Source organism: Diceros bicornis, chromosome 2, assembly GCF_020826845.1.
Source record: "Diceros bicornis minor isolate mBicDic1 chromosome 2, mDicBic1.mat.cur, whole genome shotgun sequence".
Lineage (NCBI taxonomy): Eukaryota > Metazoa > Chordata > Mammalia > Perissodactyla > Rhinocerotidae > Diceros > Diceros bicornis.
The window spans coordinates 49,871,183-49,883,211 of record NC_080741.1 but is presented as its reverse complement, the minus strand read 5'-3'; the positions used below and the strand labels follow the sequence as shown (position 1 = coordinate 49,883,211).

Below are 12,029 nucleotides of genomic sequence, written 5' to 3'. Positions count from 1 at the left end.
GAAAAGAGAGAAGGCTGGACTGCGGCAGGGCCTGGAGGTGGGTCAAGGTCCGGAGTTGGGGAGGGTTGCAGTCGTGTGAAAGCTGAGCCTCTTCTTTCTCCCAGAATTCAACGTTGGCCAGTATCGCCGGGACATGGTCAAGACATACAAATCTTTTGAGTTTTTCCTTCCAGACAACGAAGAGGGCCTGAAAATCAGAAAGTGAGTGTGTATGTATATATGTGTTTGTGTTTCCAGAGAAGGCCCTAGAGCCCAGTTGCTAGTGATGCCTGAGCTGCTCCTGAGCCCTGGCCTTGCCCTGTGCCAATGGGCTGTGATAGGGCTGGTGACTTGATCTCTCAGGATGTGGTGGGGTTGGGGATGTGATGGGTTTGGGGACGAGGGGAGAGGGCGTGTGGCCTCTTGGTGGCTGGCCCTGTCCTGCCCTGGTATTAATGAGCCCTTGCTAACGGCATCCTGGGGGAGGGAAGGGTGGGGTTTCAGGGAGGTGGGGAGGAGGCTTAATCAGGGCAGTTAAGGGCCGGCTGCATAGAGGCCGTGCTCACTTACCCCAGGCCCTCCATGGGGATGGCCTCTGATAGGAAAGGGAGCCGAGTGGGTTCAGGGATACAGGCCTCAGGGATGGGGCAGAGTGGGAGTGGGACCACCTCCTGGCACCTTGTCACAAAGCCAGAAGGATCAGGCTGGAGTATTGAGATTAATTCAAATAGGGAAAGCCAGACTCAGATACTGGGGAGCTAGTCCAAGGTCACCCAGCTGGAACAGAGGACCTCGCCAAAGAAGTTGGGCGAGGCACGTGTGCCTCTCTGCAGGCACACCCTCTGCCTGTTCCTAGAAACTCTCCGTCCTGTATCCAAAGCCTGGGTCTGGCCACTGGGCCACAGGGCCATTTCCCATTAACCAGACCAAAAAGTCCCACAGATGATTGGCAAAATAGAATGATCAGACCTTTTAAAAATGGGAAACTGGGAAGAGAAGGCTACATTTCCCAGAGGCCCAGGTACTCACACATTGTTGAGGTCCCTTGAACTACGCAATGTTGAAGTGTGTCCGTCATACTGGGCACAGTGGAAGGTCTAGAAAAGGGTGTGCACAGTCATGTATGCACATGCAGGTCACTGTACACACACACCATCAGGCACATTCATACTTGTGCACACAGTCTCATACCACACATAAGCCCCATATACACATGTGGGCACATGCACGCACACCCCGCGTGTACACATGGGTTCATACACATACATACCCCATGTGCCCACAATCACACTATATGTGAGAGAGTGCACACATGTAGGCACCTGCACATAAAAATACTTGGACTTACTCGTGCACGTGCAGTCACTCACATTCACATCACACACAAGGGCGAGTACACACACACTTGAATACCTCATGTGCACATACACGGGCACACCTGTGCTTACCCTGTGTTCGCACATACACAAGCACACTCAAGCATGGTGTGGGGGGTCCCCAAGACCACCCCCAGGGTCAGTGATTTACAAGGATGATTCAGGACTCAGCATGTGGTTGTACTCCTGACTAAGATTTATTACAGCACAATGACACAAAGCAAAGTCAGCCAAGGGAGGAGGCACATGGAGAGAGGTCCAGAGGAGACCAGGAGCACACTTCAAGAGTCCTCTCCCCATGGAGTCACACAGGACGCACTTAATTCCTCCAGCATCGAATTGTGTTGTCTGCCAGGGAAGCTCATCAGAGACACAGTGCCCAGGGTTTTTACTGGGGGCTGGTTGCGTAGGCATCAAGCACGTACCAAAATTCTGGAATCCCAAAAGGAAAGCAGGTGTTGGTATAAACCATATTGTTTGTGTAAATTGTCTAGACACAGCGAGCTGCTCTTATTATTTAAGGAAAAATTCTTCTTAGCAGTGTAGGGAGCTGTTTACCATTCAAGTTCCTAGACCCCAGCCAAGGGCCAACCTTGGAAGCAGGCCTTTCAAAGGATAGTATTCTGAGGCTTGCTGTCTTAACTTTTTTCACACATACAGTCACGCACATGAAGGTGGGTGCACACACACATGCGTACCCCATATACACACAGACACTTGCCTATCTCATAGGCACATGTGCGGGCACATATACACCTGTGCTCACCCTATATGCACATGTGGGTATATTACACTCACGTGTGAGCACCCGCAATCACATAGCACATGGAGGCAGGTGTACACACATCATATGTATGCATGTGGGCATTCACACATGTGCTTGTCCTGTATGCACATGTTTGGACATACATATAAAAACCTATACTCATGCACATGGCTGCATGCATACCCATAGCCGATGTGCACACGTGTGTGTGCATTCTGTTGAAGGGGAGAAAGACTATCCTCTACTCACTCTCAGTCCTTTCTGGCTGGGCTACAAATTAAATTGACATGAGACTGAATAGCAGGAGAAAATCAGGCAAAGCTTTATAACATGTATACATGGGAGAGACCCACTGGGTAACTGAGTATCTCAACAAGATGGCGGAGGATCTCACCTTAAATACTACCTTCAGCTAAAGACAAAGGAGGATGTTAGGGGTGGGGCAAGTCAGCTATGAGAGATTACCAGCAAGCACAGTAAACAAGAGTATGCATATTTAAGTCCTCTCCTTCTGCACTGATAAGAGTTTCTAGAGATAAGGTCATCTCCCCTTCTTCCTGGTACAGAGAGGGAGATACATTTACAAATGGAGATTTCCCCTACAAATGTAAATGTATCTTACAAAGGGTAGCTTCTACTATTACTTGGAATGGGCTTAGCAAGGACCCTCCCAGTCTATCTATACTCAGAGTTAAATTCTTTTAGGCAGTTAGTGGGGAGGAGGGGTGGGTCATAGTTTCTTGCAGAGAAAATAATCAAGGTAAAGAGACATATTTTGAGATGGTCAATTCTGATCTCCCACACTGTCATATCTGTTCCTTTTCAGTTACATACCACACAAGAGGGCTTGGGGACACTGGAGTATTTTCTCTGGCACCAACCAATTCTCGAATTCTCTGACACCCACTGGTGTCCAAAAATTCAATTCAGTTCTGACACTATCTACCCAGAGTTAGTGTCAGTTCCCACAGGTTAAGGGCTCGGTCTCACAAGTCTGACCCCACTTCAGACACTAGTCATAAGTCCCTGGGGAGCCACCCTATACTTCTGACTGACCAGCTGTAAATTGGGGGTTCCCACAACCCCCTCCTCAGATTCAATAATTTGCTAGAATGGCTCACAGAGCTCAGGAACATACTTGAGTTATATTTACCGGTTTGTTATAAAGGATACAACTGAGGAACAGATGCACAGGAAAGGAAGGGGGCAGGTGTGGAGCTTCCATGCTCTCTCAGTGCGTGTCACCCTTCAGCTCCTTGATGTGTTCATCACCTGGAAACCGTCCGCTCTCATTGTTCAAGAGTTTATGGAGCTTGATTCAATCTCCAGTGGGCTGACCCCTTCCCAGAGGTTGGTGGGTGGGGCTGACAGTTTCAGCCTTGAATCACTTGGTCTTTCTGGTGACCAGGCCAGTCCTGAGGCTGTCTAGGGGACCCACCCTGAGACACTTCATTAGCAAGAACTCAGGTGTGATTGAAAGGGCTCCTTATGAATAACAAAATACACTCCTATCACTCAGGAAATTCCAAGGGTTTTATGGAGCTCTATGCCAGGAGCCCGGAGCATAGACCAATATATTTATTATACCACACATGCGCGTGCACGCGCATGCGTGCTCACACACCCACACACATACATACACAGCTGCGCTCACCCATGTACACTCACAGACTTGCACGTGCACGTGTGGGCACAGTGCGCTTGCACATACCACCCACACATGTGGATGCATGCACGTGTACACCCATTCACGCTCATACCCATACACACATTGGTTCCCAGGCTGTTCCCCCAGCATCTCCACTGGGGCCCTGAGGCCCCACCGCATAGGAGGACCTCAGTCAGCACAGTCCACAGAGATCTTAGCCCGGAACGGGCTCTAAATGCAGGTGGCAAGAATGGCCCTGCAATGCCGTTTCCTGGACTCTCAGAATTCAGGTTTTTGGCAGAAGAAAGCACTTTGAGGTTTTAGTCGAAAGACCCATGGGGGCACAGAAAGGTTACAAGGAGGTGTTGGAGCAGAGCTTCTTCCAGTGGCCAGGACTCAGCTCTGCCACCAATTTCCCTGGGCCCCCAGCCGGCTGCCTCCTGCTCTGGTCGGCTTCTGCCTGTGTACTTGGGCATGCTGGCCTGGCGACAGCCCCAACAGCACAGCCCTTTGATGCACTAGGGGTTTACACACAAAATCTGAAGATCAAACAAATGGAGGAGGTCTAATTTTACCTTACATCGAAATAATGAAGGTATTAGATAAAAGGTCAAAGTGATTTCTCTATCTCTGGGCCTTATAAAAGAACTGGATAAAAATAGAAAGATCTTTTATATGTCCCAATCCATTTTGCAGCAATAGACAAAAAGGCTGAGACGTCTGAAGACAGTGTAGCCAGTGGTCAGTCGTGGTGAGGGTTTCACCTTCCAGGGGGTCTGTGGGCATGGGTGCAGTGGGCGGAGACATACACCCTCCTCCAGAAGGGATGGTTGGGTGAGTTCTCTTTTCAGGAAAGAAAGTTGAACATTAGGCTTAATGTTGCCCTGGGGGCTGGCAACAGTATCTGTCCTCTCCCCACCGCCAGCCCCCGACACTCATACACAAGGAAATGTCTGGTTTTAAAAGTGCTTATTTTGGGGGCCAGCTTGGTCGCATAGTGGTTAAGGTCACGTGCTCTCCTTTGGCGGCCCAGGGTTTGCGGGTTCGGATCCCGCACGTGGACCAACGCACCCCTTATCAAGCCATGCTGTGGTGGCGTCCCATATAAAGTAGAGGAAGATGGGCACGGATGTTAGCTCAGGGCCAATCTTCCTCAGCAAAAAAAGGAGGATTGGCAACGGATGTTAGCTCAGGGCTAATTTTCCTCATACACACAGACAAAAAAAGTGCTTATTTTGATAATCAGGGAAAGTGCATGACAATTACAAGTCATGAATATGGCAAAATGGCACTTTGGATCCGTACACAATGAGATAAGAAGGGGAAGTACAGATAAGTGGTATTTATAAGAATAATCCAATGGTTAGGATTTCCACATAGCCTTCTACCTACAGGAGCAGAGTTCGCAAAACATTGAAAATTGTCCCAAGGAAAGAGAAGAGAAATCCTGAAAAGAGAGAAGAGACCCCAGGGCCGTCCCCTCTCCAGTCTGGGGTAGGCTGTGTCCCTGACCACAGCGCTCCTGCAGTCAGGGCCGGTGCTGGGCTGACCATGTGTTTCTCTCCTAAAGGCAGTGTGCCCTGGCAGCCCTCCGTGATGTCCAGCGGTTTCTTAGTGACGAAGGGGGACATGTGGCGGTGAGTGTGACACCCTGGTGACATCTGGGAGTGACACCTGGGAGCCCACACACATCTACTCCTTTCATCAAGCATCTAGAGAGGAAGCCAGGGTGTGTGTGACCCTGGATGCCCCTGGGGACAGCCCCTGGGAGGAAGAAGCCAGAGGCTGAATATGGGCCAGGGATTTCCCTCTTGGCTTGTGGTTGCATTTGACCCTGTAGGACTTCCCTCTGAATGCTCACATTCTTGGCCACCCCGCAAGTTAGAGGCATCATGTTACCTAAGTCTTTAGCAAAGGTGATTTTTCCTGGTGTAGGGAGAATCCTGCCCAGCATTTGGTGGCTGTTCCAGGAGCCAGTTGAATCCTGGGTAAGGGAATTCCACGTGTGCACTGGCCCCTGTAGTCAGATGAATGGATGAGACAGCAAAGTTGAGCAAGGGTGTCTGTGGGAAAGGGCCCTACCTCACCCTTATGCAGTCAAACATGGGAGCTGTTTTTCCTTCCTTTTTCCTCTTGGAGTCATGCCTGCTGGAGCTCTTCATCCTCCAGCTCCATCTGGCTCAGTTGCCCTCTAGGTCTGTGACTCAGTCGTCACCCTGGAAATTCCTGTCTCCTTCCTCCTGAGTTGAATGCCCTGCTCTTGGATCCCATGTCTTCTTTTTTCTTGGTTTACGGACTTGTTTTGTTGGAGCACATCCTCTAGTAGCTTCCTGAGAAAGGTGCTTGGGAAGTAAATTGTGTGAGACCTTGCATGTCTGGAAATGACTTTTTTTTATCCTCACATTTGATGGTTGGGTATAGAATTCTAGATGGAAAGTACTTTTTCCTTAGAATTTCCACCACGTTGCTCCATTATATTATGGCTTCTAGCGTGGCTGTGGAGAAATCTGAAGTCATTCCGATTTGCTGATCTTCCTAAAAGTTTCATTTCTTGGAGGGAGCCAGGGGCTTCTCATGCCCCTTCCTCTGGGGTCTTCAAGGTGCTGTGCTTTGTGGTAGGTCTTCTCTTCTCCACCATGCTGGGTCCTGGGAGGCCCTTCCCATCAAGAAACTCTTCTCCAGCAGGTCAGGGAAGTTGTCATATATTATTATTTTGATAAACCACCTCTGCCACTTTCTGACAATTGATTCTCCCACTCCACTCCCATTTTCTGAGCTTCTTTTTCTAGAATTCCTGGTGGCTGCATGCTTGTCTTGATCCCTAATTTTATCTTTTGTTTCCCCTTCTTTTCTTTTTTTTTTTGTTTTTAATTTTTATTTATTTTTTAATTTTTTTGGTGAGTGAGATTGGCCCTGAGCTAACATCTGTTGCCAATCTTCCTCTTTTTGCTGAGGAAGATTGGCTCTGAGCTAACATCTGTGCCCATCTTCCTCTATCTTTGTATGTGGGACACCACCACAGTATGGCTTAATGAGTGATGCATTGGTCCACACCTGGGATTCGAACCTGTGAACCCTGGGCTGCCAAAGCAGAACGCACGAACTTAATCACTATGCCACTGGGCCGGCCCCTCCCCTTGTTTTCTCTCTCTGTCTTTTTTGTCCTACTTTCAGGGGGACTTCCTCAACATTAGCTTACAAGTATTTGGTTGAATTTTTTAAAAATTTCTGTGATCACATTTTTAATTTCCAAGTTTTAAATTTCTTATTCTCTTGAGTGTTCAGTTTTTTAGAACTCTTCTTTCATAGTTACTATAGCATTTTGTATCTATCTTTAGATAATAATTGTAAGTGTTTTGACGTTTCCTTCTGTTCTGTGCCCTTTCTTCATTTTCTTGAAGTTCCTTTTCTTCTGTTTGATTTAGTCTCCATTTTCCATGTTAGAGGTTTTGCTGGGGCGTCTGGTAAGCCCTGGTTGAATGCCCTTTTTAAAAAGTGATGTTCTGAAAGCTGCATGGATGTGCTGATGAGTGGGCTGCACCTGCGGGTGCTCGGGCAGGCCCCAGGCACTTCATGAGGACCCCGGGTGGATCAGTACATGGCTGGATGAGGCGAGGGCAAGGGCCTGGCTCCCCCGCTCTTCGTTGCACCGCCAGCCTGTCCTCCCATTTCCTCTGCACTCTTGTCCCTTGTTTCAGAGATGCCTGAGCCCCGTTCCTGACTGTCCCGGTTCTGCACAAGTGGGTGTGCTCTGGTCAGTGAGGGTTTGTGTTTGGTTGTCTCCATTTCTCTGAGTCGCCATGTGTCTGTCTTACAAAATTTTGTTGACGTCTCCCATCTCCTCTCCTGTTCTCTTTATCCTTCTGTTCCCATTTTACTGGGATCTCCAGATAGAGTAGACATAAACGTGGGTTCAGTTCTCCAGGTTTAACGGGTTTCACTGAAAGTCCTGTTGGTTAACGATGAACTCAGTGCCTGCTGTGTGCAGAGCAGTGCTGAGTGCATTCCTCCTGCCAAGGGTTTGCTCCCCTGCCAGGAGCACAGGCACCCTCTCCTTCCAGCTACCTTCCAGTGTGCTCCCCGAGCAAGGGGAGGACCAGCCCAGCCCTTGCAGATCTGAAGGAGCTGGCCAGGTGGGTGGCCCGGGCAGCAGCTGCTGGTGAGAATCCAATCCCTGTACTGCAGCTGTCAGCTGGCCTCCTACTTCCTCCAGGGCCGGAGGCCAAGTTAACTCCAGTTTGGTCCTAGGTTTTTGACGCAACAAATACCACCCGAGAACGGAGAGCGACCATCTTTAATTTTGGAGAACAGAACGGCTACAAGGTGAGGCCTTGTTGGCTCACATCCTTGCTTGGCCTGTGGCACATTCAGACCCTCTGGGGCCCCTTTCGCAGCCTCCTGATGTGTGCAGGGCTTTGGGTGGGTGGGCTCCCTAGTGGATTTGTGATTAGAGGGGCTGCTCTTTTCTCTTTGCCTGAGATTTTCTTTACTGGGAGGTGGGGATCTTGATGGGAGAGTCCTGGATAGGGTGGCACCTGCTTTGGTTCCGTGTTCCTCGACCCTGCCCCAACACCAGAAGGGCCTCAGGGGCCTGGCTGCTCAGCATGGCCCTCAGTGGGGTAGGGAGGTCCGTGGAGCCAGGCCCAGAGCCCTAAATGTGTCTATGGTTCCTTCCCTCCTCCCGCCTGGTCCTTGCTGCAGACCTTTTTTGTTGAGTCCATATGTGTGGATCCTGAAGTCATAGCCGCCAACATTGTGGTGAGTGGTGCATCTGACCTGTGGAGGCAGTAATACAACTGAGGTGGCATGTGACAGTGAGGTCCCTCTCCAGGTTTGGGCTGGTGCCTAGGCCAGCCTTAATTTGGTCTTCTTGAACCTTGGGGGTTGGGAAGGCAATAGAACACTGGATCAGGGGAGCCTGGACCCCTGAGGAGCACTTGGGTGGAGGGCATTCATTCATTCATTCATTCATTCTCCTCCTCCTACCTTCCCTCTCCCTCCCCCTCCCCTTCACAATCACCTGGACAATGAAAGAGGAGCTTCAGGCCCCAGGGCAGGGTTGGGGGTGGGGTGGGGGGTGATATTTGCATTTTGAAAGAGGAGACCTGTTATCCCTGTCCCTGTCCCCTCCCTGTCCCATGTCATCTCCCCCCACCCCTGCCGTTTATCCAAGGAATGAATATCTGAGTTTGGGGAGATAGTTCAGGTGGGGAGGGCCTTCCAGGTCCCCTGCCCCTCGGGCCTCGCCTCCATCTGGGTTTGAGGAGATAGTTCAGGTGGGGAGGGCCTTCCAGGTCCCCTGCCCCTCGGGCCTCACCTCCCACTGTACTACAAAGGTGAAGGACTCTAATCTCAGGATGCTCGGTAGTACTCTCTTAGTGCTAGTGTGGGAACTTGGACCAGGGAGCCTCTAGACTCTTCCTTTTGGGACCAGCCCCCTGGGGTTGGCCTCCAGCCTCGCGCCCCCAGCCTTGGCCTGGTCTCCGGTCCAGCCTCCCCCCGCCCCTGCCCAGTATTCTCTTTGGTCTCCGGCCCTGTCTGGCCTCCAGCCCTGATGTGCCCTTGCTCTGTGCCTGGCTCTGGCAGCAAGTGAAACTGGGCAGCCCTGACTATGTCAACTGCGATAGTGATGAGGCCACAGAGGATTTCATGAGGCGCATTGAGTGCTATGAGAATTCATACGAGTCGCTGGACGAGGACTTGGACAGGTGAGCAAGGAGAGCACCGTGTCCTGCAGTTGTGATGGGTGGGTGGTGGATGCCCCATTCGGCTGCCTCCTTGTGGCTCCCCATGGTGGTGGCTGAGGGGCCACCCCAACAGGAGGAGATGATTTGACCTTTCTTGTTTTTTTCCTTTGGGCAGAACTTGTGGGCCGGAGGTAACTCACAGAACCCCTGTTGCCTTACTGGAGCTCTACGAGTCAGAATTTTCTATTCCATCGTAAAAGCAAGCCCAGTCTCCATGCAGAGAGTCTTCCCACCAGGCATTTGCAAATATGACATGCTCTTCTTTAAGTGCATAGTCTGTGTTTGGAGAAGGGGGAACGGGTACTCAGACCCTGCCTATGAATAGCTGGCAGTGGCTAGTGCGTGTGAGCTCCCCGTACCCCCCTCTGGAATGGAAGATCCAGTGGGAGTGTGTGTTGGGTGAGGAGGGGTCTTTAGGCCCATAAGGGCATTTAGCTGAGGCTCTTACAGCAGTGGTCAGCAGACTTTTTCTGTAAAGGGTCAGGTAGTAAATATTTTAGGCTTTGGGGGTGTGCATTCTTTGTAGCAACTACTTAACTCTGCCAGTGTAGTGCAAATGAAACATAGACAATATGTAAATAAATGGGCATGACTGTGTTCCAATAAATCTTTATTTACAGTGACAGACTGTGGGCTAAATTTGATTTGCTGGCCATAGTTTGCCAAATCCTGCCTTACAGCATAAGTGGGGGCAGTGGTTAAGTAAATAACAGTGTGACCCCTTGGTAAAGTATTACACAGTCATTATAAATCATACTGGAGAGACGTGGGAAAGTGTATGTTATGTAGCATTAAGTGAAAATGCTGGAATATAAACCTGTGCTTGGGTCATTATAATTACATGAGAACGTATAATGCGTACAAACAAGGAAAACAAGCGAGTGTTGGAGGGATGGTTTCTGGGGATGTTTACAGGACAGCCCCTGGACTGGCTGTAAATCTCAGCCAGAAGAGCCAGCCCAGGTGGTGGGAGCTAAGCTGTGCTTGCTGCCTGGGCCTCTCTGTGGTGTTCAGTGTTTCCTTTGGTTCCCCCAGCACAGCGTTCCTCCTCATGGTTCTGTGATGTGATGCAGTAGAGGGGCTTAATCTGGAGCAGCTCCTGTTGGATTTGTCAGTAAATGTTGCTCCTGTTTTTATTGGTGGTGTCAGTAGAACAACCTTAAACCTCAACTGAGGTCCCATGGTCCAGACAGTGAAAACTCAAATGAGAACATCCAGAGGGCTCCCGGGCTGAACCAGAGCAGGATACCTGAGAAACCCTGCCTTTTCCTCCTGCTTCCCACCCCCACCCCCACTAACGTAAACAGAAGTGTGTTCTCCAAGCTGCAACAGTGCACAGGTCCACAGTAGAAGTGGCTGCGCTGGGTTTATTGGCTGCTGCCACCAGCAGCATCCTCCTGTGCTTCTTGTCTCATCCACTTGCTGCCTAGTGTGGGGTGTGGCTGCTACTCGGATGACCTGGGCTGGGTTCTAGGGGGAGGCTCACTGGGAGAAGGAAAGGCCAGGCCCATGGATGGCTGACCAGGAAGAGTGGAGGGGAGGAGCGTTTGCCAGCTACTCCCAGGTCAATCTTGGAAAAAACTGTCTCTTGGTTCACCTTACAGACAGTGCGTTGAGAGCTCAGAGGTAGGCCAGATGGGGCCCCGGGGGACACACAGAGCAACAGTGTGGTATGACTGACCCCTCGCTTTGGGTGTCACCTCTTGGCAGCATGATGCGTGTTAAGCACCTCTCACAGGGTTCATCTGTATGTCACGCATGTTGTGTTGCTCCCACCTCACCCCCATCACTCGTACACCGGCTGACAGTCCTGTGTGTTGTGATGTCAAGCCTGGTGGTCAAAGATGTGAAGCTATGCAGCCCGTTCCTGTGGCTGGCATGATGTGCCCTCAAGGGCCCTTGTCACACTCATAGGCCTCTCTCTACCTTCTCTCTGGAAAGGGATCTGTCCTACATCAAGATCATGGACGTGGGGCAGAGCTACGTGGTGAACCGTGTGGCTGACCACATCCAGAGCCGCATCGTTTATTACCTCATGAACATTCATGTGACCCCCCGCTCCATCTACCTCTGCCGGCATGGGGAGAGCGAGCTCAACCTCAAGGGCCGGATCGGTGGGGACCCAGGCCTATCCCCCCGGGGCAGGGAGGTCAGTATGTGTGTGTGTAGCTGTGCATTGGTACCTCTGGGTGGCTGGGTGTGGGTATGTGGTATGTGTGCTGGGGCTGGGCTCCAGTTCTCATAACTACTGTGCAATCGAGGTGGATGACCTTCATTCAGTCTAGAATGTTCCCATCATGTAGGGAAGGTCACCAAGCACCAAGCATATGCCTGGATCTCTGGCTTCTCTGTGAGCTGTCGCCAGCTGAGCCCCTTTCCTTGGAGAAGCATGCCTCTCTGGGGGTGACCTGAGTCCCTATAGTGCAGTGGATGGCTGTGCCGCAGTGGGGAGGTCATACGGTCTAGGGTGCATGGTGGGGGTGGGGGGCGGTGGCAAGGGACCTAATGAGCCA

The 12,029-nt window shown here is 50.8% G+C and overlaps 1 protein-coding gene across 2 annotated transcripts in view; it reads left to right on the top strand.

The window, feature by feature from the left end:
• PFKFB4 (6-phosphofructo-2-kinase/fructose-2,6-biphosphatase 4) overlaps window positions 1-12,029 on the top strand; it is a 45,807-nt gene that overhangs the window by 9,062 nt on the left and 24,716 nt on the right. For both annotated transcript variants that reach the window (XM_058557669.1, XM_058557661.1), the window contains exons 3-8: window positions 105-201; window positions 5,340-5,406; window positions 8,018-8,092; window positions 8,471-8,527; window positions 9,356-9,477; window positions 11,458-11,665. In XM_058557669.1, coding sequence (XP_058413652.1) covers window positions 105-201; window positions 5,340-5,406; window positions 8,018-8,092; window positions 8,471-8,527; window positions 9,356-9,477; window positions 11,458-11,665 — 626 coding nt within the window. The remainder of the gene's footprint in view (window positions 1-104; window positions 202-5,339; window positions 5,407-8,017; window positions 8,093-8,470; window positions 8,528-9,355; window positions 9,478-11,457; window positions 11,666-12,029) is intronic.